Genomic DNA, 23,961 nt, shown 5'->3' with positions numbered 1-23,961 from the left:
TCTGGACTCCCCTGGTACTTAGGCTCATCATCAAGGATGCTTAAGAGATACCTGGGGGGGGGGGGGCTTCCCCGGTGGTGCAGTGGTTGAGAATCTGCCTGCTAATGCAGGGGACACGGGTTCGAGCCCTGGTCTGGGAGGATCCCACATGCCGCAGAGCAACTGGGCCCGTGAGCCACAACTACTGAGCCTGCACGTCTGGAGCCTGTGCTCCGCAGCAAGAGAGGCCGCGATAGTGAGAGGCCCGCGCACCGCGATGAAGAGTGGCCCCCACTTGCCACAACTAGAAAAAGCCCTCGCACAGAAACGAAGACCCAACACAGCAAAAAAAATAAACTAAAAAAAAAAAAAAAGAGATACCTGGGGAAAAGCCTGGGCCATCACCCCAGAACTGAGGAGCCTCCGGGAGAGAGAAAGGAAGATTTGCCTCCAGGGTCACATGAAAGCCTTATTCTCCTATTAGATTTCCCAGGTGGGTCGGGAGATGGGGGCGGGGGTGGGGAAATTGCTGTTTCACTTCCCTAGAGAACCACAGACAGGACCTGGGCTTTGTTGGGAAAATTATGAACACCTTTGGCCAAATTCATCATACAAATGAATTTATTTGCAAAACAGAAACAGACTCACAGACTTAGATAATGAACTTATGGTTACGGGGCGGGGGGGGGAAGGGTGCGGGAGAGGGATAGAGTGGGAGTTTGGGATTGACACGTACACACTGCTATATTTAAAATAGATAACCAATAAGGACCTACTTATAGCACAGGGAACTCTGCTCAATATTCTCTGATAACCTATATGAGAAAAGAATCTGAAACAGAATGAATATATGTATATGTATAACTGAATCACTTTGCTGTACACCTGAAACTAATACAACATTGTTAATCAACTATACTCCAATATAAAATAAAAATTAAAAAAAAAAAGAGTTGCATCAATCACCCCCTACAAGCATCCTGGTACTGAGACCTCCAGGGTATCTGGACAGAGGAAGGCCAGATCTTTTAAGAATAAAATGAGTGAAGGGTGGGACTTCCCTGGTGGCACAGTGGTTGAGAATCCGCCTGCTAATGCAGGGGACACAGGTTCGAACCCTGGTCCGGGAAGATCCCACATGCCTCAGAGCAACTAAGCCTGTGAGCCACAACTACTGAGCCCACGAACCACAACTACTGAAGCCCGCGTGCCTAGAGCCCGTGCCCCACAACAAGAGAAGCCACCGCAATGAGAAGCCCGTGCACCACAACGAAGAGTAACTCCCACTCGTCACAACTAGAGAAAGCTCATGCACAGCAACAAAGACCCAACGCAGCCAAAAATAAATAAATAAAATTAAAAAAGAAAAGTGAGTGAAGGGCCTCATTTGCCCAAATATAAAATGAACAACTCTAAACCCCTTTAAAGAATTGCAGAATTGCATGTTCCTCTGACAATTGTTCTCTTCAGAAATGAAAAAGCTTGGGGAAATGTGACAATCTGTCTAATTTTGAAGTATGACATGATTATTTGGGGTTAATTATCACTTTTTACAACCAACCAGGGTTAGTATTCTCTTCCATATTTTAGGGCTGCTTTTGGAGGCCCATGGAAGAGAGAGTTTCTTAGTAAAGGTAAAATGATGGGATTAAGGTTTCTGGTCTCAACGCTCTTCCACAGAATTAACTCTCCGTAATATGATTCTCTAGTGCTAACAAGCCCTTAAAATGAGGGGGCTTTGGGGGTGTATAAGAGGATGTTGAGGTGCGGCCTTGAAAATGAAGAGAGTCCCTGACTCCTTAGAAGTTTTTCTGGGGGTTTAGTATTACTTTTCTATCTTGCCATGGAAGATTTAGAAACATAATTCTACTTCAGACTTCTCAAGTGGCTTTGGCTTTGGATGTAGAATCCATCATCTTCTTTACTGTTTCCGTTTCTTCCTCACAAAACAACCAGACTTGTCTTCCTGATTTGCAAGAAGCTGGGCATATGAAGCATCATTGGTTGAGGTCGGGGGGAAGGTGAGTTATCTAAATTGTATTGACATGATGTGAGAAATCAACTTCTTTTTGATACAGCCCTTTAGTCCAAGAAAATGCTGCACTGAACCAACCTTTTGTTTGTTTGGTTGGTTTTTGGCCATACCACACAGCATGTGGGAACTTAAGTTCCCCAACCAGGGATTGAACCCATGCCCCCCACAGTGGATGCAGTGGAAGCCCGGAGCCCTAACCACTGGAGAAGCATGCTCAAGACCAAAGTCCTTCCTTCAACCTGTATCTCCCAATCTAAGCCATTATTTGGGGGCACTGCCCTAAGGCCACAATGGCCAGGAGGGATGAGGGTGGGAGATTGGGAAGGGATGCATTGGGTTTCCTAAATTAGAGTCCTTGAGTGCCTCAGAAGACCTTAGTGAATGCTAAAAACGTCAGGCTTAACACATGAATTGTTAAAGAAATTTCTGGTGACTGTACTCATGGCCCATGTCCACTGCCCTCATTGACCAGCTGTGTCTCCATGAGAATTTCCACTATTCTTACCTTTAGAGTGTCTTCCCACCTGGGTTCCTTAGCCTAAGGCAGGGAAGAGGTATTCCTCACTTCCTGTCAATTTTCCCTTCAAAGGCTCGCCCTCTTTCACAGGTGTGCCCTAGAGGCACCTAGCAGGAATTCCTTAATACCATCTGACTCACCTATCAACACCTTTCCCCTGAGCCAATAAATAGAACTATTGAATGAGTAACAACCCTACTGTTGTTGTTGTTTTAATCCTCTATAGTGTGCTGAGAATATGGCTCAAATTGTATGGTAATTTATATACTCACACGCACATACATTCCAAAAAAAATTTATTGAACCAGACACTGGAACCACCACAAAAATGATTCATGCCCTTGAAAAACCTCTTATGAGGAGGGCTCATGAAGGGATCAAATTCAGGAAATCACATAATTATTTTGATAATCCCACTACATACTACATTGTACATGAAACGTGTTCAAAGAGACATAGAGAGGGGAAAGCTGACAATGGTCGGCCACAGAAGAGGTGAATTTTTAGCGAATCTTACAAAGTGTCAGGCACAGAAAGAAAAAGAGCATTCCAAACATAAGCACTACCATGGACAAAATCGCAGTCAAGAAAGAATGTATTCAAGGAACAACAGTAGAAGCTTCGTGGCTGATTAAGTGTATGGAGAGGGAGAGGGTGCATTTGGCATTAGGGTGACAAGCAAAGGCCAGACTGAAACGATTTGAGGGAATTCCCTGGTGGTCCAGTGGTTAGGACTCCACACTTTCATTGACAAGCAGGCGGGTTCAATCCCTGGTCGGGGAACTGTAATAAGATCCCCGCAAGCCACGGGGTGCAGGAAAAAAAAAAAAAAAAAAGAAATGATTTGAATGGCACACTCTAGAGTTTAACTTGGTCCTGTAAACACCAGGAACCAACAGACGTCGTTAAGCAAGAGAAAGAAATGATGAGACTTATGTTTTAGAAAGATAACTCTGGGGCCAGCAGAGAGGATGGATTTGAGATAAGATCAGAGCATTATTTCTTTCAGCATAACTGCATGAGAATTTGGTGGTGGAGCGGGGAAGGCATGGTAAATGAACACTTCTGGGGACCACCTTTAACTACTGAATCAGAATCTCCAGGCTTGAGACCCGAGAGTCTGCATATGTAACATCTCTCACATAACGGTGATTCTTGCAGGCTCTAAAGTCTAAGACATAGACTAGAGACAGAGACCAATTAGGAAGCTTTTGTAATTGTCCAATTAGGAGATGAAATTGGTTGGATCTGTCCATGATGCCCTTCCAGAGTAGCTCATAAAGAAAAACAATTGTTTTCAGACAATTATGTAAGTGCTAAACTATTTTTGCAGATTGCTAAGTGATCTTGGCTAAGTCATTTGATACCTTAACCATCATGCTTTTAAATGACAAAGTACTGATTCTCATAGTCTTATCTGAGTGTTACAAACTCTCAAGAGTCAGGGAAAGTACTTAGCTTCAATTAAGACATTAAGTCTAATAGGAAGATTAGATTGAGTCATTCTTATGTTTTCTTGTTTGCTTACTGTTTACCTCCTCATGCAATGTAAATCCCAGGAGAGCAGGCTTGAGGACATTGATGGGTCTCCAGTGAAACAGTTCTTGGCATAAAGTAGGCTCTCAGTGAATATGTTCTGAAAAAATTACAGACAGAAAGACAAAGTAAGGAAAAAGGAGGCAGAGGAAGAGACAAATGAAGGGACAGAGGGAGGGAGGGAGAAGGAAAGGAAGATAGAAAAAGGAGAGAGAAAGAAAGAAAGAAAAGGAAGGAAGGAAGGGAGGGAGAAAGAAAGAAAGAAAGGAAGGAAGGAAGGAAGAGAAAGGAGGGAGGAAGGGAGATAAAGAAAGAAAGGCAGGAAGAAAGGGAAAGAGAGACAGAAACAATGCAATGTCAGGTAAAAGAAATCATCACATTGGACAGGAAGTTAAGAGATTCAGCCTTTCTTCCAACTACTATTTCTTCAACACCCGTGTGGTGCTAGATGCTGAAGATGCTGCCCTTATGGTATTGCCAATGTGGATGTCTGGGTTTGATTCTGCTGCTCAGGAGCTTAGAGCCCTGATATGTCTACCTTAAGCTTAAGCTTCAGGCCTTAGTTCCTTGTTTATAAAACTGGGGGTGGGTGGTGGGGTGACGGCTCTCCAAAAATAAGAAGACAGCTAGAGCACTTTCCAGATCTCACCTTCCTAATTCATCTGCTTCAAATCCTGGCTTCAGTTCCCTCTTTTTTCTTTGTTTGTTTTGTTCTGAAAACCTTTATTTTTAATAGCCCCAAACTGGAAATAACTCAAATATCCAACAACTGGTGAACAAAGTTTTGTTATAGTCATACAATGGAATTCTATTCAGCTATTTATTTTATTATTAATTTATTTACTTATTTATTTTATTGAAGTATAGTTGATTTACAATGTTGTTACTTTCAGGTGTACAGCAAAGTGATTCAGATATTCTTTTTCAGATTCTTTTCCATTATAGGTTATGACAAGATGTTGAATATAGTTCCCTGTGCTGTACAGTAGGTCCTTGTTGTTCATCTATTTTATCTATAGTAGTGTGTATCTGTTAATTCCAAACTTTTAATTTATCCCTCCCTCTCCCCTTTGGTAACCAACCATAACTTTGTTTTGTCTGTGAGTCTATTTCTGTTTTGTAAATAAGTTCATTTGTATCATTTTTTATAGATTCCACATATAAGGTTTATCATACGATATTTGTCTTTCTCTATCTGACTTACTTTACTTAGCATGATAATCTCTTGGTCCAACCTTGCTGCTGCGAAGTTCGCTTGGAAGCGAGCAAAGGAACGTGCGAGCCGTCACCTAGGACCAAGTTCTTGCCCTCTGGGCAGAAATGTAACCACTCCCCGGAGCTGGCTTCTCAAAGAGCTATAGAAATGCTAAACAGTAACAGATCTGGAGGCAGAAAACAATGTGGCACTAATTGTTCCGTTTCCTCCGCTTTCCTAGCGGGGGAGGTTGGCCCCGGCTGCTCCGGCCATCCCACCGCGCCGCGCGCTTCTCTCTCAAGTATCCCAAGGACTGGGAAGCTGAAGTGGGGAGGCGCCCGAGGAGCAAAGATGCTCCCCACCCTCCGATCCGGGCAGACCTGCAAATAATGCCCGGGGACCAGAGGAAGGCTCCCATTGGCCAGAGGGCGGGTGACGGCAAGGGGGCGGAGTTTCCCGGGGCAGGGGGCTGGGGAGTATAAGGGAGGGGGGCGTGCGCGCACCGTGTCAGTTTCGAAGTCCCTGGCTTCTACCTACTGCGCCCAGGCAACTGGATCGCGCCTCGGGCTAAGGCTTTTCCCTCCTCTGCCCACCGGGCGCCTCCACCCGGCCCTGCGGCGCCCCGCAGCTCCCCGCCCCCCACCAGCCCCGGAGCCCTTCCTGCTTTTCCTCCGCGGTGCTTTGATCCGGGGGCCCTTCTGTTTGTTTTCTCTTCTTTCCTCTTTGTTGCTCTAAAACCCACCTCGCCGAAGCCCCCCGCTGCGGAGGGAGTTCGACTTGCAGAGGAAGGCGGCTACCGCGCACCTCATCCGCCCCTCCTGCGACCCCGCCAGCCGGCGCGCCCACCCCGCGTGCCAGACCCGCCGCCTGCGTTCGTTCGCCTGAGGAAGCCAGCCGAGAGTTCATTGATGCACCCATTCCAGTGGTGTAACGGTGAGTCCCGGGCCGGGAAGGCGAGGGACGCGGAGCCGGCCGGAGACGCGGAGAGCGGGGCGCCAGGCTTCAGATCCGAGGGCTCGTTCTCCCTCTTGAGCCAAGTTTTTCCTGAAACGGGACCGGCGGGGAGGCGTCCTGGCGCCCGACTCTGCTCTGCACACCGCGGAATTTGGGGGGAAAAATATTCAGGTTTAACTCCAGGGCTGGGAAGGATCTCTTGAGCGGGCGGCGGGCGGGCGGGCGGGGGGGGGGCGTGGGAGCCGAGGGGTTCCCGGCCTTTGTGTGGCGGCTTCGCACTCCTACCCCCTTCCCTTGGCTTTGTGCGCTCAAACTCTGTTCTTTGTTGTGGTTGTCGGAGAATTAAATCCGCGCTCGGGCTCGGATCTCCTAGAGGGAGCTCAAGTTCCTGGCCTGAAACTTTTCAGGCTATTTTAAATATGTATACAGTGCGGCGTGCGGGGTGGCGCGCCGGGGCGGCTTCCTCTGCGCCTTTGTTGGCTTCGCACCGGCGGCGGAGGGGGCTTTGTGACGGTGGAAGACGCCGGACTAATGAGCGTGGCTTTATTGGATTGATAAAGCCTTGCAGAGTTTTCGGCGCCCGGCTACCCTTGAGAGCAGGGCTTGCCTGGACAGCTGTGCTCACGGGCCTCAAGGCCAGACTAGCTCCTGTGCCTCGGCGGTGGCCGCGCCTCCAGACCCGACCACCCCTCCCACCCCGGCCTGGGTGATGCTAAATTCATCCCACCTGAGGCTTTTAGCGGTTCAGGTGATGCATAGAGGTTGGGCTTGGGTCTGGTTCCTCTTCCAGGCTACCTGACCCTTCTGGGCGGGTCAGTTCAAAACTTCGGCTCCTAATACCCTCCAGTGGCCCTAGGATCTTGACTGCGTTGTTCTAAAGCTTGGAGAGTTTCTGGTGAAACGGGGGAGCGCGGCGGAGGCACTTCTGGTGAAAGGGGGAAGGGGACCGGGGGGACCCAAGCAGCTGGCTTTATCTCTCAGTAGGGTAGGCTGGCTAGTTAGGGGGGTGGGAATCCATTATTGAGAGCAGACTCTTGCCAGATCTTGCATTAATTATTTCAAGAGGCTTTTGTTTTAAGGCAGGGTTTGGGCAGCATGTGTATAAGGGGGCCCCCATCCCCCTCTTCCTCTTGCTGGTAGGATCTAATTTCCTGAAAATGAACCCAGCTGTGTGTGTGATAGGCAGCATTGCCTGAGTGGGGACGAGGGGGTGGGGTGAGGAAGGACGGTGCATCCCAGCATCTGGGAAAGATTCCTGTTGGCTGGGAAGGAGAAGCGTTTCCCAGATCCACTGGTCTTTCTTGGCCAGCCCGTCTCTTGACGTCACTCCAGCTCCCGGCCCGCTGCTCAGATACGAAACATTCTGATGTCAAGGCTTTCATAGGTCGGGGGAAACAATGGAACAGACTTCAGGAGAAGAACCAAGGTGGCCGTCACTAACACTAGCCTTTCTTCTGGGCAGCCCCCTTTCCTGTGAGGGTTTAGACCAGCAGAGGACTTGCTGCTTTATCTTTTCACTTCTTTTTTTTTAAATTTATTTGATTTTTATTGAAGTATAGTTGATTTACAGTGTTGTGTTTCTTTTCACTTCTTTTTTTTCAATTTTTTTTGTTTACTGAAGTGTAGCTGATTTACAATGTTGTGTCCACCTCTGCTGTACAGCAAAGTGACTCAGTTATTACACATATAGACATTTTTTTTATATTCTTTGCCATTACGGTTTATCACAGGATACTGAATATAGTTCCCTGTTCTTGTCATTTCTTTGTTTTTTTTTAAATTTTTAAAAATTTTTAAAATTTATTTTTGGCTGCATTGGTTCTTCGTTGCTGCGTGCAGGCTTTCTCTAGTTATGGTGCCCGGGCTTCTCATTGCGATGGCTTCTCATTGCGATGGCTTCTCTTGTTGCAGAGCACGGGCTCTAAGCTCGCGGGCTCTACAGTGCAGGCTCAGTAGTTGTGGCTCACAGGCTCTAGAGCGCAGGCTCAGTAGTTGTGGCGCACGGGCTTAGTTGCTCTGCGACATGTGGGATCTTCCAGGAGCAGGGCTCAAACCCGTGTCCCCTGCACTGGCAGGTGGATTCTTAACCACTACGCCACCAGGGAAGTCCCTCTTGTCACTTCTTAAAGTGACAGAGAGATGACTTTTCTGACTCCAGTGAAGAAGCAATCCTTCTCCGCACACTTTTGTGAAAAATATCTAAAGCTCCTCTTTCCTGGGGTTGGTATTCTGTCCTTATAAGTTTAGAGGAAAAACTACTCCACTGTCAGGTTTTAGCCCAAGGTATACTTTTCTCACTTCTTTTTATTCAGAATGCAAGCAAATGGACCATCTCTTCTCAGCTATGAAGCTCTTCTCCCCCATACTTCTTTTTTTTTTTTTTTTTTGCGGTACGTGGGCCTCTCACTGTCGTGGCCTCTCCCATTGTGGAGCACAGGCTCCAGACGCGCAGGCTCAGCGGCCATGGCTCACGGGCCCAGCTGCTCCACGGCATGTGGGATCTTCCCAGACCAGGGCACGAACCCGTGTCCCCTGCATCGGCAGGCGGACTCTCAACCACTGTGCCACCAGGGAAGCCCTTCCCCATACTTCTTTATCACAGAAAGTCCCAAACTCACTGACTCAATCCTGGAGCCCCAGGGGAAGCTTCTCTCAGCAAGATAACATGGTCAAGATAAACTGATAAAGTGCTGAGGCCATAGTGCCTCCAGAGTGAATACATGTAAACCCTCTGCATTCGCTGTGGCCCTTGCTGTGCAAGTTCCCAGAACAGGGAACCCAGTGAAGTTCTTTGGGACCCTAAAGATGCCGGGATCCAGCTCGTGGAGAGCAAAGGTTAGACCCTCTTACGGCATCAACAACTGATGAGACAGGGTTAGGGAGATGTGCCTGGTGGGGAAGAAGGCCTCTTGGCATTGAGGACAGAGTTCCATGGAAGAGAAGCCGAAAGGCCCCTTTCCAGAGTAGACAGAAAACTGTCCCTCCCTGGCCAGTCCACCATGATGTCTTCATGGAAAATTGATCTCTTTTGGCCCACAGAGATCAAATATTTAAGTGGAGGGTGAAGGAGTGGTGAAAACTTTCTAACCCAAGCTGGAGGCTCAGAAGCAAAGGCTGAACACAGTTTAGTAGCTCATTAATTTTTTTCCATCTTTAACCAAAAAGTCTTTTCAGGATAAGAACTACTTTTACTTTTTGTCTCCCCACAGTGCCTAGGTCGGTGTATAGATCAAGCCAGCAGCAGTACTTGTTGGTTGACTGGTCATCTGTTAGCTGAGGGCAGTTTCTGGGCAATTCTCCCAAACTTCAGTCTCTTACTTTGAAGTGGGAGCTTTTGCCAAGATGACCAGATCGTCTTGAGAAAAATCAGGAGTTATTTATCTGTTAACCAGTTATTGAAAACACGCCAAGCACGAGGGTAGGCACTGGAGAATGTACAGAAGTGCACTTTGCTGTCCTCAGACCTAGCAGCACTCAGGCTTGTTAGAATCCCTCATCTCTGATCTCAGGATTGTGTATAATCACACCTCTACCACGGGCCTCACTTTGTATGATGAAAACCTTTGTGTCTGTCTTCTTCCCTAGATGATAAAATCATCTTGTCTTTCTTCTTTGCTTTTTTATCTTCAGTGTCTGTTGTGGTACTTGTCATGTAATCACTGCTTAATGCCTGTTCGAGTTAAATGAAGTTGATTCTAGGAACAGTGGGGCAACATAAGATGGTTACGGAGTGTGCCAGAGCTGGAACACGTGATACAGGCTGTGGGCACTATAGATTTCGGGGTGGGGAGTCCCTGGAATATCACAAAGACCGGGTTTGGGGGACTTTGGGGAAGAAGAGGGAGTTTCAGGCAGAGAAAGCTTCGTGAACGAAGGTGTGGAGGCAGGTGTGAAGATAGAGATGGGCAAGAATTAGAGAGGAGGCTGGCCCACCTGGGGTGATGCTGGAGGATACTGAGTCGGGGAGGTAAAGAGGGGACCCAACGCACACGTGTTTAGGAGGACTTGAAGCCAGTCATGAGTTTGGGAAATACATGCTAGAAACCAAGTGGAAGGAAATGTCAGACATGTGGGCTAAATTAGAGGAGGGACTAGACATCAATTAATAGGCACTTGGAGTAGAATTGGGCTCCAAAGTCTGTCTGGAATAGAGACTTGGCAGTACAGTTGGCACCCAATCTGAAAGAGGTTTGGAGGGGGAGGTTCATTATATCGATCACTAGATTGATCTCGGGGATGAAGAGGGCTGAGATGTATGAGGTCAAAGATGACTCCAGTCTTTCAAGCCAGTCTTTTCTGCTGAGTTGGGGTTGCTTCGCTAATTACGGTGTAGGATTCCAAAGTGTATTAATGGTGATCTGTCTCCTAACCACGACGTCAGGAAAGTACTTAAAACCCACATTGAGGGCTTGAGTCTAGAGGTTCACCCACCCCCGCACACCTCGCAGGATCTCAATTCCTTGACCAGGTACTGAACCCGTGCCCTCGGCAGTGAAAGCATGGAGTCCTAACCACTGAACCACCAGGGGATTCCCCAGAGGGCTTTGAAGCCAGGCTTTCTTAGCTGTTTGACTGTACACACATTGTTTAATGATGATTGAGTCTTTTTTCCCCATGGCGGGGTGGGGAGTAACATTTCACAGTGGCCTTATTACGAAGGTTAAGTTATAGCTTGAGAATGTGCTTGGGTGATAGCAGGTGTATGGTAAAGTCTAGGCTTCTTGTCCCAGCACTTTCTGAAATCCAAGAGTTTGAGGCTTACCTTTCAGATCATTGATAGTTTTTGCCTGCAAACAGGAAAAAACACTCAACTGGCTTGTGGTTAAATCCTATCTTTTATTTTTCTTTATAAACATGATAGAAAATTTACTAATTCTCAGAACCAGTAGTCCCAAGATAGTGGCTCTAGGATTGCTTAATCCAGCAACTCAACCGACAACATCTTTCTTCTTTCCTTGTCCTCTCTGCCACCAGCTTGATATTGAACTTCTCTCTTTCCAGCTATAACTTGGCTGCCACCCTTCCAGCTGTTTTGGGGAGATGTGACCCACCCCACCCCGCCCCCCCCCCCGCCAAAAAAAAAAAGAAAATCTTGTCTTTTCCAACAGATCTGCTCTTTGTTTCTTCAGCCAGAACTCTGTCACATACCTACCCCAAAACCAAACCCCTGGCAAGGGCAAGGTGATTACCACCTTTGGACCAATCAGGATTTAGCCCTGAGTCATGTGAGAAAGGGAAGCATCCAGTGGCCACCAGTGCTTCCCAAGCTGAAGGGACCTTGTTAAACTGTAATAGATTCTGAGTCATTTCAGTGGGGGTGGGCCCGAGAGTCTGCATTTCTGATGAGCTCTGGGGATGCCACTGCCATTAGGGGACTGCATGGCAAGGCTTTGAGTAGAAAGGGGGAAGGTGGCCAGTGAAAGTTAGCTGTAGCTCCCTGCCCTCACCCCCCGCGCCCTTCTGGAATGCTGGCCCAGCCTCAGAGTGAGCAATTTCTATTCTGGCCCTGGTGCAGTTTGGCTTCTGGAGCCCGTAGCTTAATAATGACAAATGACCTTTGCAACTGCACTTTGCAATTTACAAAGCGCATTTCTTACACCATCGTTTTCGGTACTCTCTGCACATTGCTTGTTTTCCTGTGACAAAGTGGAGCTTAGCGAGGTTAATTTAATTTCCTAAAGGTCACATAGCTAGGGAGAGGTGGGATTGGAGCCCAAGTGTACCTTTCCTCACCTAAGGCTCTTCATTTTCCTACTGCACTGTATAGGCTTCTCCCTGATGGAAATGAGTTTTCCATTTTCCGCCCATTGCCTGAATCCTTGATCCCCTAGATGGGGATGCTGGTTTAAGTACTGTGTGTATGATCCCATTTCGTAGATTGGTTAAATAATTTACCCAAGATCATGTAGCTAGTAAGTGTTGGAACTAGGGTACAGATATTAGCCCCTGGAATGTAAATTGGTGCAGCCACTACGGAAAACAGTATGGAGGTTCCTTAAAAAACTAAAAATAGCTATATGATCCAGCAATCCCACTCCTGGACATATATCTGGAGAAAACTCTAATTCGAAAAGATACATGCACCCTAATGTTCATAGCAGCAGTGCTTACAATAGTCAAGGCATGGAAGCAACCCAAGTGTCCATCCACAGATGAATGGATATCAAGATGTGGTATATATACATAATGGATATCACTCAGCCATAAAAAAGAATGAAATAACACTATTTGCGGCAACATGGATGGACCTAGAGATGATCATACTAAATGAAGTAAGTCAGAGAAAGACAAATATCCTATGATATCACCTGTATGTGGAATCTAAAATATGATACAAGTGAACTTATTTACAAAACAGAAACAGACTCACAGACATAGAAAACAAACTTATGGTTACCAAAGGGGAGAGGGAATCAGGGAAGGGTAAATTAGGAGTTTGGGATTAACAGATACAAACTACTGTATATAAAATAGATAAACAACAAGCACCTACTGTATAGCACAGGGAACTATATTCAATATTCTGTAATAAACCATCACAGAAAAGAATATGAAAAAGTATATATATATATGTCTAACTGAATCACTTTGCTGTACACCAGCAACTAACACAACGTTGTAAATCAGCTATACTCCAATTAAAAAAAAAAGTAAGCCCCCGAGTCAGAGGTTTGCCGTTTCTCCCTGCATCCTTGCTCACAGAGTGGCCCCAGTGGTAAATTTCCCACTGTCGTAATACTTTCCCTCCCTGTTCTTTGCAGGGTGTTTCTGCGGCCTGGGACTGGTGAGCACCAACAAGTCCTGCTCGATGCCACCCATCAGTTTCCAGGACCTTCCCCTCAACATCTACATGGTCATCTTCGGCACAGGCATCTTCGTCTTCATGCTCAGCCTCATCTTCTGCTGCTATTTCATCAGGTGGGCGGCTTGCTGGCTGACCTGGGCTTGGGGGAGTCTAGGAGGCGGCGGCCGTGGGTCGGGTGAGCTGAGTGAGGCTCCAGTCGCAGAGTCACCAGCCTCCAGCCGGGGCCGCTGCTTTGAGGACAGGCCTTGGTCCTGCCCTTGGCTGGGCCCCTGAGGCCTGGTGTTTCTATTTACGTCAGCCTGTCAAGTTGTCGGAGAGCCGATAAGGTCAGCATGGGTCGGGCTGCGTTCCCACCCTTTGGCCAGTTATTCTCAGGTTGCCTAGAATGACCGTCCAGGTAATATCATCAGTGGTCCCTAGCTGGCTGTCTCCGCCCATTCACACTCTCTGGATGGCCAGGGACGGGAGGCATCATTACACCAATGTCATGATCCTCTGCCCTCCTGGGAAGTCCTGCTGTCATCCCTCCAGATGCTAATATTAGCAAGCTGGAGTCTGCAGAGCTGCTTATTTGTTCTGCCTCGTAAGCTCTTATGTTTGAGAGAGAAAAAACCAAAAACCATCCCTTCTTGAGCGTGGCCGTGCTAGCCAAGCTCCAGGAACTGTTTTCTTCACTTGCAGACAAGGGAACTCGTGGCTGTTTTCTATCAAAAATGTGGGGCAGGGAAAAAAAAAGAAAAAAAAAATGTGGGGCATGCCTGGTATTCAGAGTGGAAAATACGGTAGTGTTTCTGACTAGGGTGCCCTGTTGGTATTAACAATTCCTCATTGTATGGGACTGTCTTGTGCTTTGGGGAACACTGGACACCCCTGACCATTAGAATGTGCTAATGGTCCTGAGAGCCATTGTGATAACCAAGCCACACAACCCCCCACACACAAACACGTGATCACCCAACGCCTGGGTAGACGGATGTCAGCTGGGGTCTAGGCTGGTGTCTGATCAAATCACCTAAGAAGATTAAATTAAGATGAAGGAAAAAGGAGTTCCTGTTCCCCACTGAGATGTCCCAGTGGGTTTGAGTGCTTCACCTGGCAGGAGGCTGGGGGAAAGTAGATACTTGTCCGGATTCCTAGGGCTGGAGGAGCTCCCTCTTAAGAAGGGGAGGTGCGCGTGGGCCCTGCTCTTTTGTGCTCCCTGCTCTCTTGTGCTCCCCGTCCATACCTTGGGCTCCTTCTTTCTCAGGACTTTAAAAAGTCCCCGGGACTGGAATTTTCCACTTACAAGTCTTTGCAGAAGAGGTAGAGTCTAAAATTTGCATCTAATTAGTAAGTGAGGGTAGATTTCCCATATCTCACCACCCCTCCCCTTTCCTCAAGCCTGAGTTTTCTTCTGCAAACTCTTTCGTCTTCCTGACCACCAACCACTGCGCTCTCCCCATATGAAGCAATTTATACAACTCCCCGGAGACGGAAGATGGAGACATAGCAAAGATTTTTGTGTGACGCTGGCAGGAGGCTGTAAAACCAATTCTGTTTGGCCCCTGCATGCACGCGCGCACACACACACACACACACACACAGGCGCACACACACACACACACACACAGGCACACCCATGCCAGGCTGCAAATGTGGTCAAGAGAAGAAAATCTACAAAATTACTCTGAGCCAGTTTGTGGGTGACCGGGCTTCATTTCCCAATGCTGCCACTGATAGGTGTGATCTTAGGGTTTTAGCTACTCTCTACTAGGTACCTTCTGTGTGCCAGGCATCATGGTCAGCATTTTGTAAAACATTTAGCTTACTTAGTTCTCAGAACTTGCCTCCAGTTTCGGTATCAGCCTGCTTCTGCTTCATAAATGAGGAAATGCATATGCTCAGACAGTAACAGATCTGCCGACGGTCCTATATCCAGGAAGATGGAGAGGTGAGCTAGTCTGATGACCGTTAGGGAGAGTCTTTCAGATTCTAGATGTTGGTCTTCTCGGATTCCTCTTCCTTGAATGGGAACAGCTGTGGCATCCATGGCCACCGCCTTGCAGCTAGAGATTGTGGTCCTGCAGAAGGACGGGCTGGGAGCTCCGGGTATGGCTGATTTATTTTTTGTTTGGCTGGAGTTAAAGAACAGAGCTGCAACCACATGATACCAGAAGCTTTCCCCACTGCGGGGCTGCTCGGCGCCACCTGTTCCTCCTGCAGTAATCTGCCCCTTTGCCGCCCTGCCCTCTGTCCTGCAGTCTGCCCGAAGCCAGTTTGTCCCTGGCTTGCTGGCATGTGGCAGCCTGGGAGTGTCTATATATAGAAAGACACACAAGCACAGAAGCCACTTCCTCTCCCTGCTTCTCGGTTTCCTCCTCAGCCAAAATAGGCCCGTGACCCCCCTCCTGACCTGGTGAGCTCATCGGCCGAGGCCAGCCTCTGCTCCCCCCCTCTCTGTCTCCCTGCCTCCCATCCCCCGACCGCAGGAGCTGATCTCTGCCCTACACAGGATGGAGGGGCCCGTGAAGTACAACTGGGCAGGAAAGGAACCATTATTTTCGGGACCTGGCTGCATTGTTTGTTGCAAAAGGGGAAAAGCTGGGGAGAGCCCACTGGCAGCGGCTAGAAATGGTCTCATTGAATTCAGGGTATTTTTAGTTGCTTTGCTCACCCAACAGCTGAGAAGGCCACCTGTCCAGAGTTGTTGGCACTCGATCCCCTGCTGGGATGGCCCAGGATCTCCGCTTTTTGCTTTGTTTCCCTTGCAACCATTTTGGCCCCATTTCATCACAATCTATACCTTCCTGACATGGAAATCTACATGCAGAGTGAATATAGAATGCGGCTCTGAAGCGCTTGACTGTTCCGAGAGATAGTCTTAGGCTCTAAGAGTCAGGCTTTTGGAGGATCCTCAGGTGAGACCATTAAAGGGAGCTCGGCAGATGGAAGGGCGGAGGGTGGAGAAGGAGGGCACCCCAGGCACCCTACGACACAGCAAGCAGAAAGGCCCTGCACGTACTCTGTAAGTGTAGCCATGTTGCAGGCGAGGCGGGCGAGGCTTAAGGGATGGACAACCCCTCGTTCTGAGTCAGGAAGCAACTCCTCACCACTTCCTTATTTACTCTGTACATACCTGCTAACAGAGCAGCTGCGTCTCCCTCAGAAGGCGGCTGTGAGCACCCGGCGATGAGATCACTTTCTTTCTTCCCCAGATTAACCCAATATCAGGCAGGTCGCACTTGATCATTTAAGCTTTGGGTACATCCTTCCCCGCCCCTCTCATTTGGAAGTGGGGACACAGTGTTTATATGAAAGTAGTACAAAGGTAAGGGTGGGGGCTTCCCTGGTGGCACAGTGGTTGAGAGTCCGCCTGCCGATGCAGGGGACGTGGGTTCGTGCCCTGGTCCGGGAGGATCCCACGTGCCGTGGAGCAGCTGGGCCCGTGAGCCATGGCCGCTGAGCCTGCGCGTCTGGAGCCTGTGCTCCGCAATGGGAGAGGCCACAACAGTGAGAGGCCCGTGCAAAAAAAAAAAAAAAAAAAAAGGGAAGGGTGGAACGGTGCAAGCCCTGTTTAGGCCCTTAGCCCAACCCTCCAATGACCAGAAACTGTCCGATGCCACCCTCAGACCAAGGCAGGGGAACACCTGCCCCACCTGTCCCCTGACCTCCTGTTAGGAGCCATGGAGGTGGCGGCAGCCCGATCTTAACCTGTCCCCTGGCTGTGCATCAGCTACGGCTCTTCCAGACCTTCTGCACCCCCCTCCGCTCTGGTTCCAGCATCTCGGTGTTGCTCTTGGGGCATCTGACCTCGCTCCCTTCGACTGAGGCTCGTGGAGATTCCCTGCCTCTAACTCAGGCCAGCAATCTTTTTCTGCAAAAGGCCAGATGTTATAGGTTTTGCGGGTCATATGATCTCTGTCTGAACCACCCAGCCCTGCTGTGTGGAAGCAGCCACAGATGGTACCTAAGCTATTGGGTTGGCCAAAAAGAGATCGTTCAGGTTTTTCCATAAGATGTTGTGGAAACCCCCGAATGAACTTTTGGGCCAACCCAATATAACGTGGCTCTGCCCCAGTAAAATTTTATAGGCATTGAACTTGAGTTTCATATAATTTTAACATGGCATGAAATATTCTTTTGATTCCCGCTTTCGGCCATTTAAGAATAAGTACCGTTCTTAGCTTCTAGGCCCTATGAAACAAGCAGTCAGCTGGATTTGGCTCTCAGGAGGCCGTGGTTTGCTACCTCTATCCTACCTAACCTGGTGGTTTTCTCAGGTTTCCTTCCCATAACACAGCTCTTTGGTAGAAATGAGCCGTGGGAGAGAAAGCCCCAAGTACAGGAGGACATAGAGCTCCCTGCGTAATTCAGAAGGTTTCCCTCACTGAAAATAAAACAGAAAAAAAAAATAATAATTATGATCAATGTGTGATCATGGTCCTAGCCATCTGCATAGTAAGCCATTCAGAGTCGGAGGCTTGTTGATGAAAGGGCGTTTCCCAAAACCATCTCATATTCTCAGGACCATGGTATGTGCCACCTAATTGGTGAAGCAGGCCACAGTGTGTGTTGGAGAGCTCGGCCTCTGTCATCAGATCGACTTTGATTCAAATCCAGACTCTACTGCCAGCCAGCTCTGGCATTTGGGCAAGTTGCTTAACTTCTTTGGACGCCGTGTTCCTCATCTGCAAAAAGGGACGTCTCTCCCTCTGGAAGTTGTTTGGAATTGGTGCAGACATCAGGCTTTGCAAATCCTCCATCACAATTATGCTCCTGCCATTAGTAACGGCGTGTTCTGGCCATTGTGTTTTGTCCATTGAGAGTCCAGTTGTATGCGGGCCACCAGCTTGAAACAAAAAGAGGAAAACAAAGAAGGAATTGCCTGTGTTGGCCTGGCGCTGTGAAGTGGGGCAGGCGTGTGCTCTGGTTCCAGAATACTTGTGTTCTCTGAGTGGAAAATTCCCCAGGCTCAACAGACTTTATCCTGCTCCCCTGGCTTGGTGCAAATGTCCCTCTTAAGAATATCTAACTTCTGGGAATTCCCTCGTGGTCCAGTGATTAGGACGCCGTGCTTTCACTGCCGAGGGCGTGGGTTCAGCCCCTGGTCAGGGAACTGAGATCCTGCAAGCTGCGTGGCACGGCCAAAAAAAAAAAAAAAAAAATCTTCCATACAGTCAGCGAGCAGATGGTTGACCTGTATATTTGGGGAGCCTGAAGGAAGTGACCTACCAGAGACAGCAGGGAGGGTGAATGAACTATGGGTTGGCCAAAAAGTTCGTTCGGGTCTGCCATCGCGTCATATGGAAAAACCCGAACGAACTTTTTGGCCAACTCAGGATTAGAGCGCTCTGCAGAGACGCCCCCAATCTGGGGGAAGCCGGCAGTGCGTTTTGAGGCAGTTGAACCTGAGTAAGAGTCTTGAGTCCGTAACCCACTCTGGTGACCTGCAGAGGGTCCCGTGCATACTCCATGTGTCTATGGGAAGCACACCTCCCCACCCCCAGAAGGACGCCCCAAGCAGCCAGCCGGCCTCTCCTGCTCTGAATGGCTGTTTGTGCAAAGACATAATGATCTCTTCTCTCCCCTCTTTCTTGCTTCCTCAGCAAACTCCGGAACCAGGCACAGAGCGAACGATACGGATATAAAGAGGTAAATAAAGTCTACGTGTTGCCCCGAGACCTCATCCACTATTAGCCCTGCTTGGGGAGGGGGTGTGGGGAGAGAGCAGGTTTAAGCTGGCCTGGCCTCCCCCTTGGCCTCACCTCTGGCCCCCTCTGAGGCTAACTCCTTTCCCCGTCCTCAAGTCTGGCTGGGCCCAGGCAGGGCCCAAAGCCCTCCTCCTTCACGGGAGGGTCACGGGGGCACTCCTGTGTGGGGCCAAAGACTCCCTCCCTTCCTTGGCGGCGGATACCACCTGGCCCCTGTGTTTGGTTGCGTCTGATACCAGGCCTCCACTTTTTTCCCCAGGTGGTGCTTAAAGGTGATGCCAAGAAGTTACAGTTATATGGGGTGAGTGCATTGGGACAGGTCGCGGGAGTGCCCGGCGGGTAAGGCAAACCTTCTCCAGCAATCTCAGCCTGACCTTTTCAGGAACCCTTTTAGTCCCTGCCTTCCTATTTCCTTGGGCCAAATAAAACTCATCCCAGGAGGTGATCAATATGCAGAATCCGTTATGTCTGGAACTGAACCAGCTCAGGCATAAAACAAAAGGATCACAAAAGGGTTTGGATACATGGTGTGACCGACGGCCCCAGGAAGCCCACTAGGCATAATCTTAATGGGGAAGACGGTAAGACCACTCCATGCCAGATTTCGGTGACTTTCCCCTGCTCAGACCCCAGGTCTTGGTCTGAAAGAGGTTACCTTTGTGTGTGCTCTGTCGTAGTGACTGGATCTGATGCGTGTGTCCAGCCCTGAGGTTCTTCCCTGTTTCCCTCCATTCCCCTCCCCTCCCGCATCACACCCACTCCCTGGGGCCCCTCAACTCTGACTCATTTAGGACTACACCATTTCCTCTTCCTTTCCCACCTATGCCTTTGGGGTCACCTAACTCATTTCCCAAGACTTCCTTCCATAACCACGGACACTCCTACAGAGAGCGTGTGTGTGGTTGTATGAGTGGGGAGGATCACAGGTCTCACTACACACAAGACTCTGCCTGGACATGGCCTCATTTCATCCCTCTTTTTGGGGTCCACTGTCATGATGTCCACAAGTTCCAATGTTTCTTTAGCTCTCCTCCAGAAGAGTAATTCAGCTGGGATTGAAGGGGTTATAATATATTGGAATGTAAGGCTGGACTTAAAGAATGTAAACCGGGGCTTCCCTGGTGGTGCAGTGGTTGAGAGTCCGCCTGCCGATGCAGGGGACACGGGTTTGTGCCCTGGTCCGGGAAGATCCCACATGCCGCGGAGCGGCTGGGCCCCTGAGCCATGGCCGCTGAGCCTGCGCGTTCAGAGCCTGTGCTCTGCAGCGGGAGAGGCCGCAACAGTGAGAGGCCCGCGTATCACAAAAAAAAGAATGTAAACCATACAGCAGACCCCCCTCCTTTAGTTATTGATAAGTGCCCCCTCACCAAAGGTCCTAGGCTAGAAAGGCTTAAAAATCAGAACTACTCAGCCATAAAAAAGAATGAAATAATGCTCTTTACAGCAACATGGGTGGACCTAGAGATTATCCTCCTAAATGAGGTAAGTCAGAAAGAGAGAAACACCATGTGATATCACTTATATGTGGAATCTAAAATATGACACAAATAAACCTATCTACAAAACAGAAACAGATTCACAGACAAAGAACAGACCTGTGCTTGCCAAGGGGAGGGGGGGTAGCGGAGAGACGGATTGGGAGCTTGGGATTAGCAGGTGCAAGCTATGATATATAGAATGGATAAACAACAAGGTCCTATTGTATAGCACAGGGAACTATTATATTCAATATCCTATAATAGGCCATAATGGAAAAGAATATGAAAAAACATAATATGTATAACTGAGTCACTTTGCTGTACGGCAGAAATTAACACAACATTGTAATTCAACTATACTTCAGTTTTAAAAAAAAAGGTTCCTCTATAACAGCACTGCCCAGTGGAAATCTGAGGATAGAAAATGCTCTCTATCTGACCATCCGGTGTGGGGACCACTTGCCACTTCTCAGCTGTTGAGCGCTTGAAATGTGGCTAGTGTGACTGAGGAACTAAATGTTGAATTTCAGCTTATTTGGGTCGACTTAAATCTAAAGCAGTCCCCTGTGGTTCATGGCTACCGCCTGTCAGGGTGGGTTCTCTCTTGGGTGGATGTTCTCTCTTGGAGGATGAGGTGCTGGGTATTCAGGATGGAGGAGTGAGGCTCTCCCCCATCTCTTATCACGTGGCCCCTTTCTCCCCACAGCAGACCTGTGCAGTCTGTCTGGAAGACTTCAAGGGGAAGGATGAGCTGGGCGTGCTCTCATGCCAACACGCCTTTCACCGCAAGTAAGTGTCCACAGTGGATATGTGTGTCCCGGGGTGGCTTTGGAAGAAATAAGCAGGGAGCATCTTCCAGAGCCTCCAATCCCGACCCCTCCCATCTCCCCTTTGCCGGTGATGCCCTTCATCCTGTCTGGACACCAAGCAAGCCAGAGGGGTTAGACCAGGTTGAGGATAGAGAGGTTCTTGTCCTGAGAAGCAGCTGGGCTCCATGAAAAGACAGCTGGAGCAGATTGGTATCTTCTTAGGGAAAAACAGGTTGTCTCTTGCCCGCAGGTGTCTGGTGAAGTGGCTGGAAGTACGCTGTGTCTGCCCCATGTGTAACAAGCCCATTGCTGGTCCCTCAGAGGCCACCCAGAGCATCGGGATCCTATTGGATGAGCTGGTGTGAGCGCTGCCTTCATACCAAGGCCTGGAGAAGACCTCTAGCCTCACGGGTGCCTGGTCCTTCCGCGAAGCCGCAGTGCAACAAGACTGTTGGGTGGTGATGGGCATGCTCACCTGGAGGGGCGGGGGTGCCGGGCTGGTCTTCCGGCCTCAGGGTGAGACTAGACTTGCCCACCTCTCTGCTTCCTGAAGCCTGCTTCCCTGCTACTCAGTTCTGATGGTCTTGCCCATCAGGACCACTGTATCCTGGTACTGGACTATCTGCCCGCCTTGTCCCTGCTCTGGGAAAAGAAATCCATTCCTATTTGGCCAAGAACTTAGAGCACACCCCCTTGACGGTTCTGCTGAGGAGGACAAGCTGCCCTGACCTAGAAGAAGGGATGAGATGGGCTCTGCCCCACCTGTGACCTCCCCACTCCTTCCAGAGGAAGGTTAGATGGGAAGGAAGGAAAGATGGAGGAACCAAGTGCCTCCAGTGGAAGCGAGGGAGGCTCTGTAGGAAATGGGAAGAGCAGGGATGAGCAGAAGAAAAGTCAATGTTTACATGGGACCTATGGAAACAAAGGCTGGCCGGCCGGCCTGCTGACTACAGAGGGGTAGAGGGCAGCCCCCTGCCCCTCCGAGATCTGAGGTGCTATCCGTTCCCTGTTCCTCGGTTGATCTCAGAGCTTCCTATTCCGTGTTGGGGTTTGAGTATCCACCGCCCCAGAGGAAGGGCTTGGTCTACACCCAAAAGGATTCCCAGGGGTTTTTTCTAAAGGAGCAAAAAGGGGGCCTGGGGATGGGGGTGTCTGGATATTAAGGTCGCGGTGGACACCCTCTTCCCCTTTGTAAATAGTATTTTTATACTTCATCCTTACCATCTCAGGCTTTATACATGGAATCCCCCAAATGGAAGGGGTAGGGGTTTTCTGTTCCTCCCCCAAGTGGGTGAGGGTGGGAAAAAGGTATGTATTTAAAGCAAATTAAATTTAATAACAAGTTTATCTAACCTTTTGCCTGTGGTTGTGGCTTGTGTCCATTGGCCCTTTTCTGCCAACAGAGGGAACAAGGTTCTTGAACTGCCTCTTCTCACTTTGCCATGCTCAGAGCAGACATACATGTGCACAAAGTTTCCTGATCCTTGACAAGAAGAATTCGTATTCATTATTACCTGTTCAGCTAGGTTAGGACTCACATCAATATGCTTGAAGACCTGACCGAGCCAGGCTCATTCACATGGTTTCTAGAATATTTTGAAAGAAAGCTGATGTGTGGTACCACAGCATTCCAGCTACCAAGACTTGTCATTCATAGAATTCTCCTTGTAATTCAAGCCACTGAGCTCTTAACACAGGAAAGGTCCACGTTGCTACCATGGAGGCTTGATTTCTTTCCCTGATTAGACATTTTTTTCTCACCCACTAGCTGACAATCACTGACTCATCCTACCCTGTGTACTACATCTAGAAGTATTGTTAACTTTTTATGCTCCCAGCTGCACTCAGGTTTGGCACCCATGCCCTCCAGCTGTGCTCTGTCAACGTCTTAAAGGGGTGCTGAGTTGATCGTGCGTTTGCAAAATGGACGGAGAGAGCCAGGAACAATTTTCGTAGCCATCACAAGCAGGGAGCAGCTGGGCTGTGGTCGGCCCCCGCTCAGTGGAACAGGGCAGGGCCAATGGTCCAGCATCTCTTTTTTTTTTTCCTCATACTTACAAGATTTTATTTTCTTTTTAAAAAAGTCATTTGAGACAATATCTCAGAAGTAGAAGGCATTATTGTTTGCCTTAAACAGAAAAAAAAAAAATCAATGTTGCAGTAAAACAGAACACAAACTCGTGTGTTTCCCCAACTATGCTGTTTAGGAACGCACCTTCCACTTCCTGGTAGGTCTTGAGCGAAGTGTAATGTAGTGGTGGGTCACAGACATACAAAAGATGCCTATGCTTCCAGAGAAGCCAGACCTACCGGTTAGGTCTGATGCCCTCCCAGCCCTGCAGTTGAGCCATGGAGCCTGTCGGCACAGTTGGTGCTCATGGCAGGGCAGACCCGAGATGCCACTTGGGCATCTGACAGTCCTGGTGAAGTTGTCGCTACCTGTCTTGGTGGCGTCCTTTGCCCCACGGTGCGCCTGTTCTTGCCACCTCTTCACACGCTGAGATGTAACAGCTGCTCCTCGGAGCCTCTACCCCCTGCTCGGTTGCTGCCAACCCTGCAGGGTTGGATCTCTTCACTGAGAGCACCAGTTCCTCCTCTCCAGGTGGGCCTGCTTGCTTCAGTGCAGGGAATGCAATGCATTTCCCAGGCAAAACAAAGAGCCCTCCCTCTAGCTCCTGCCGCAGCCTCCTGGTGGATGCATCACGGGAATGAGGTGGGAAACAGGTGGTTTCCAGGTGGGCCTCAACCTTTCCAGCTCCTCCCTCACCGCTTCCCTTCATCTCAAGGAAAACTCATCAGTGTTGGCGTATTCTGAGTAAAATGTTAGCACCAGAATGTCTGTGTTGCAAATTTGAATAGCACTGTCTGGACGTCAAAACGATGGTAAGAATGCCTTGTGTTACCTTTGAGGCTTCAACACAGCTTGGTAGAATGGTGTTACAGCACACAGAGACAGGGACACT

The 23,961-nt window shown here is 48.9% G+C and overlaps 1 protein-coding gene across 1 annotated transcript; it reads left to right on the top strand.

The window, feature by feature from the left end:
- The first annotated feature begins 5,757 nt into the window (after positions 1–5,757).
- On the top strand, positions 5,758–22,344 carry RNF122 (ring finger protein 122). Its single transcript, XM_082680380.1, has 6 exons — positions 5,758–6,195; positions 12,978–13,134; positions 18,607–18,652; positions 18,971–19,012; positions 20,896–20,978; positions 21,249–22,344. Exons 1-6 carry the CDS (start codon positions 6,171–6,173, stop codon positions 21,361–21,363), a joined length of 468 nt encoding a protein of 155 aa, XP_082536506.1. The 5' UTR covers positions 5,758–6,170; the 3' UTR covers positions 21,364–22,344.
- The last annotated feature ends 1,617 nt before the right edge of the window (positions 22,345–23,961 follow it).

The sequence above is a fragment of the Grampus griseus genome (genome assembly GCF_964374135.1).
Source record: "Grampus griseus genome assembly, chromosome: 21".
Lineage (NCBI taxonomy): Eukaryota > Metazoa > Chordata > Mammalia > Artiodactyla > Delphinidae > Grampus > Grampus griseus.
The sequence above is the reverse complement of the archived record's forward strand: the minus strand, read 5'-3'. Positions and strand labels throughout refer to the sequence as shown.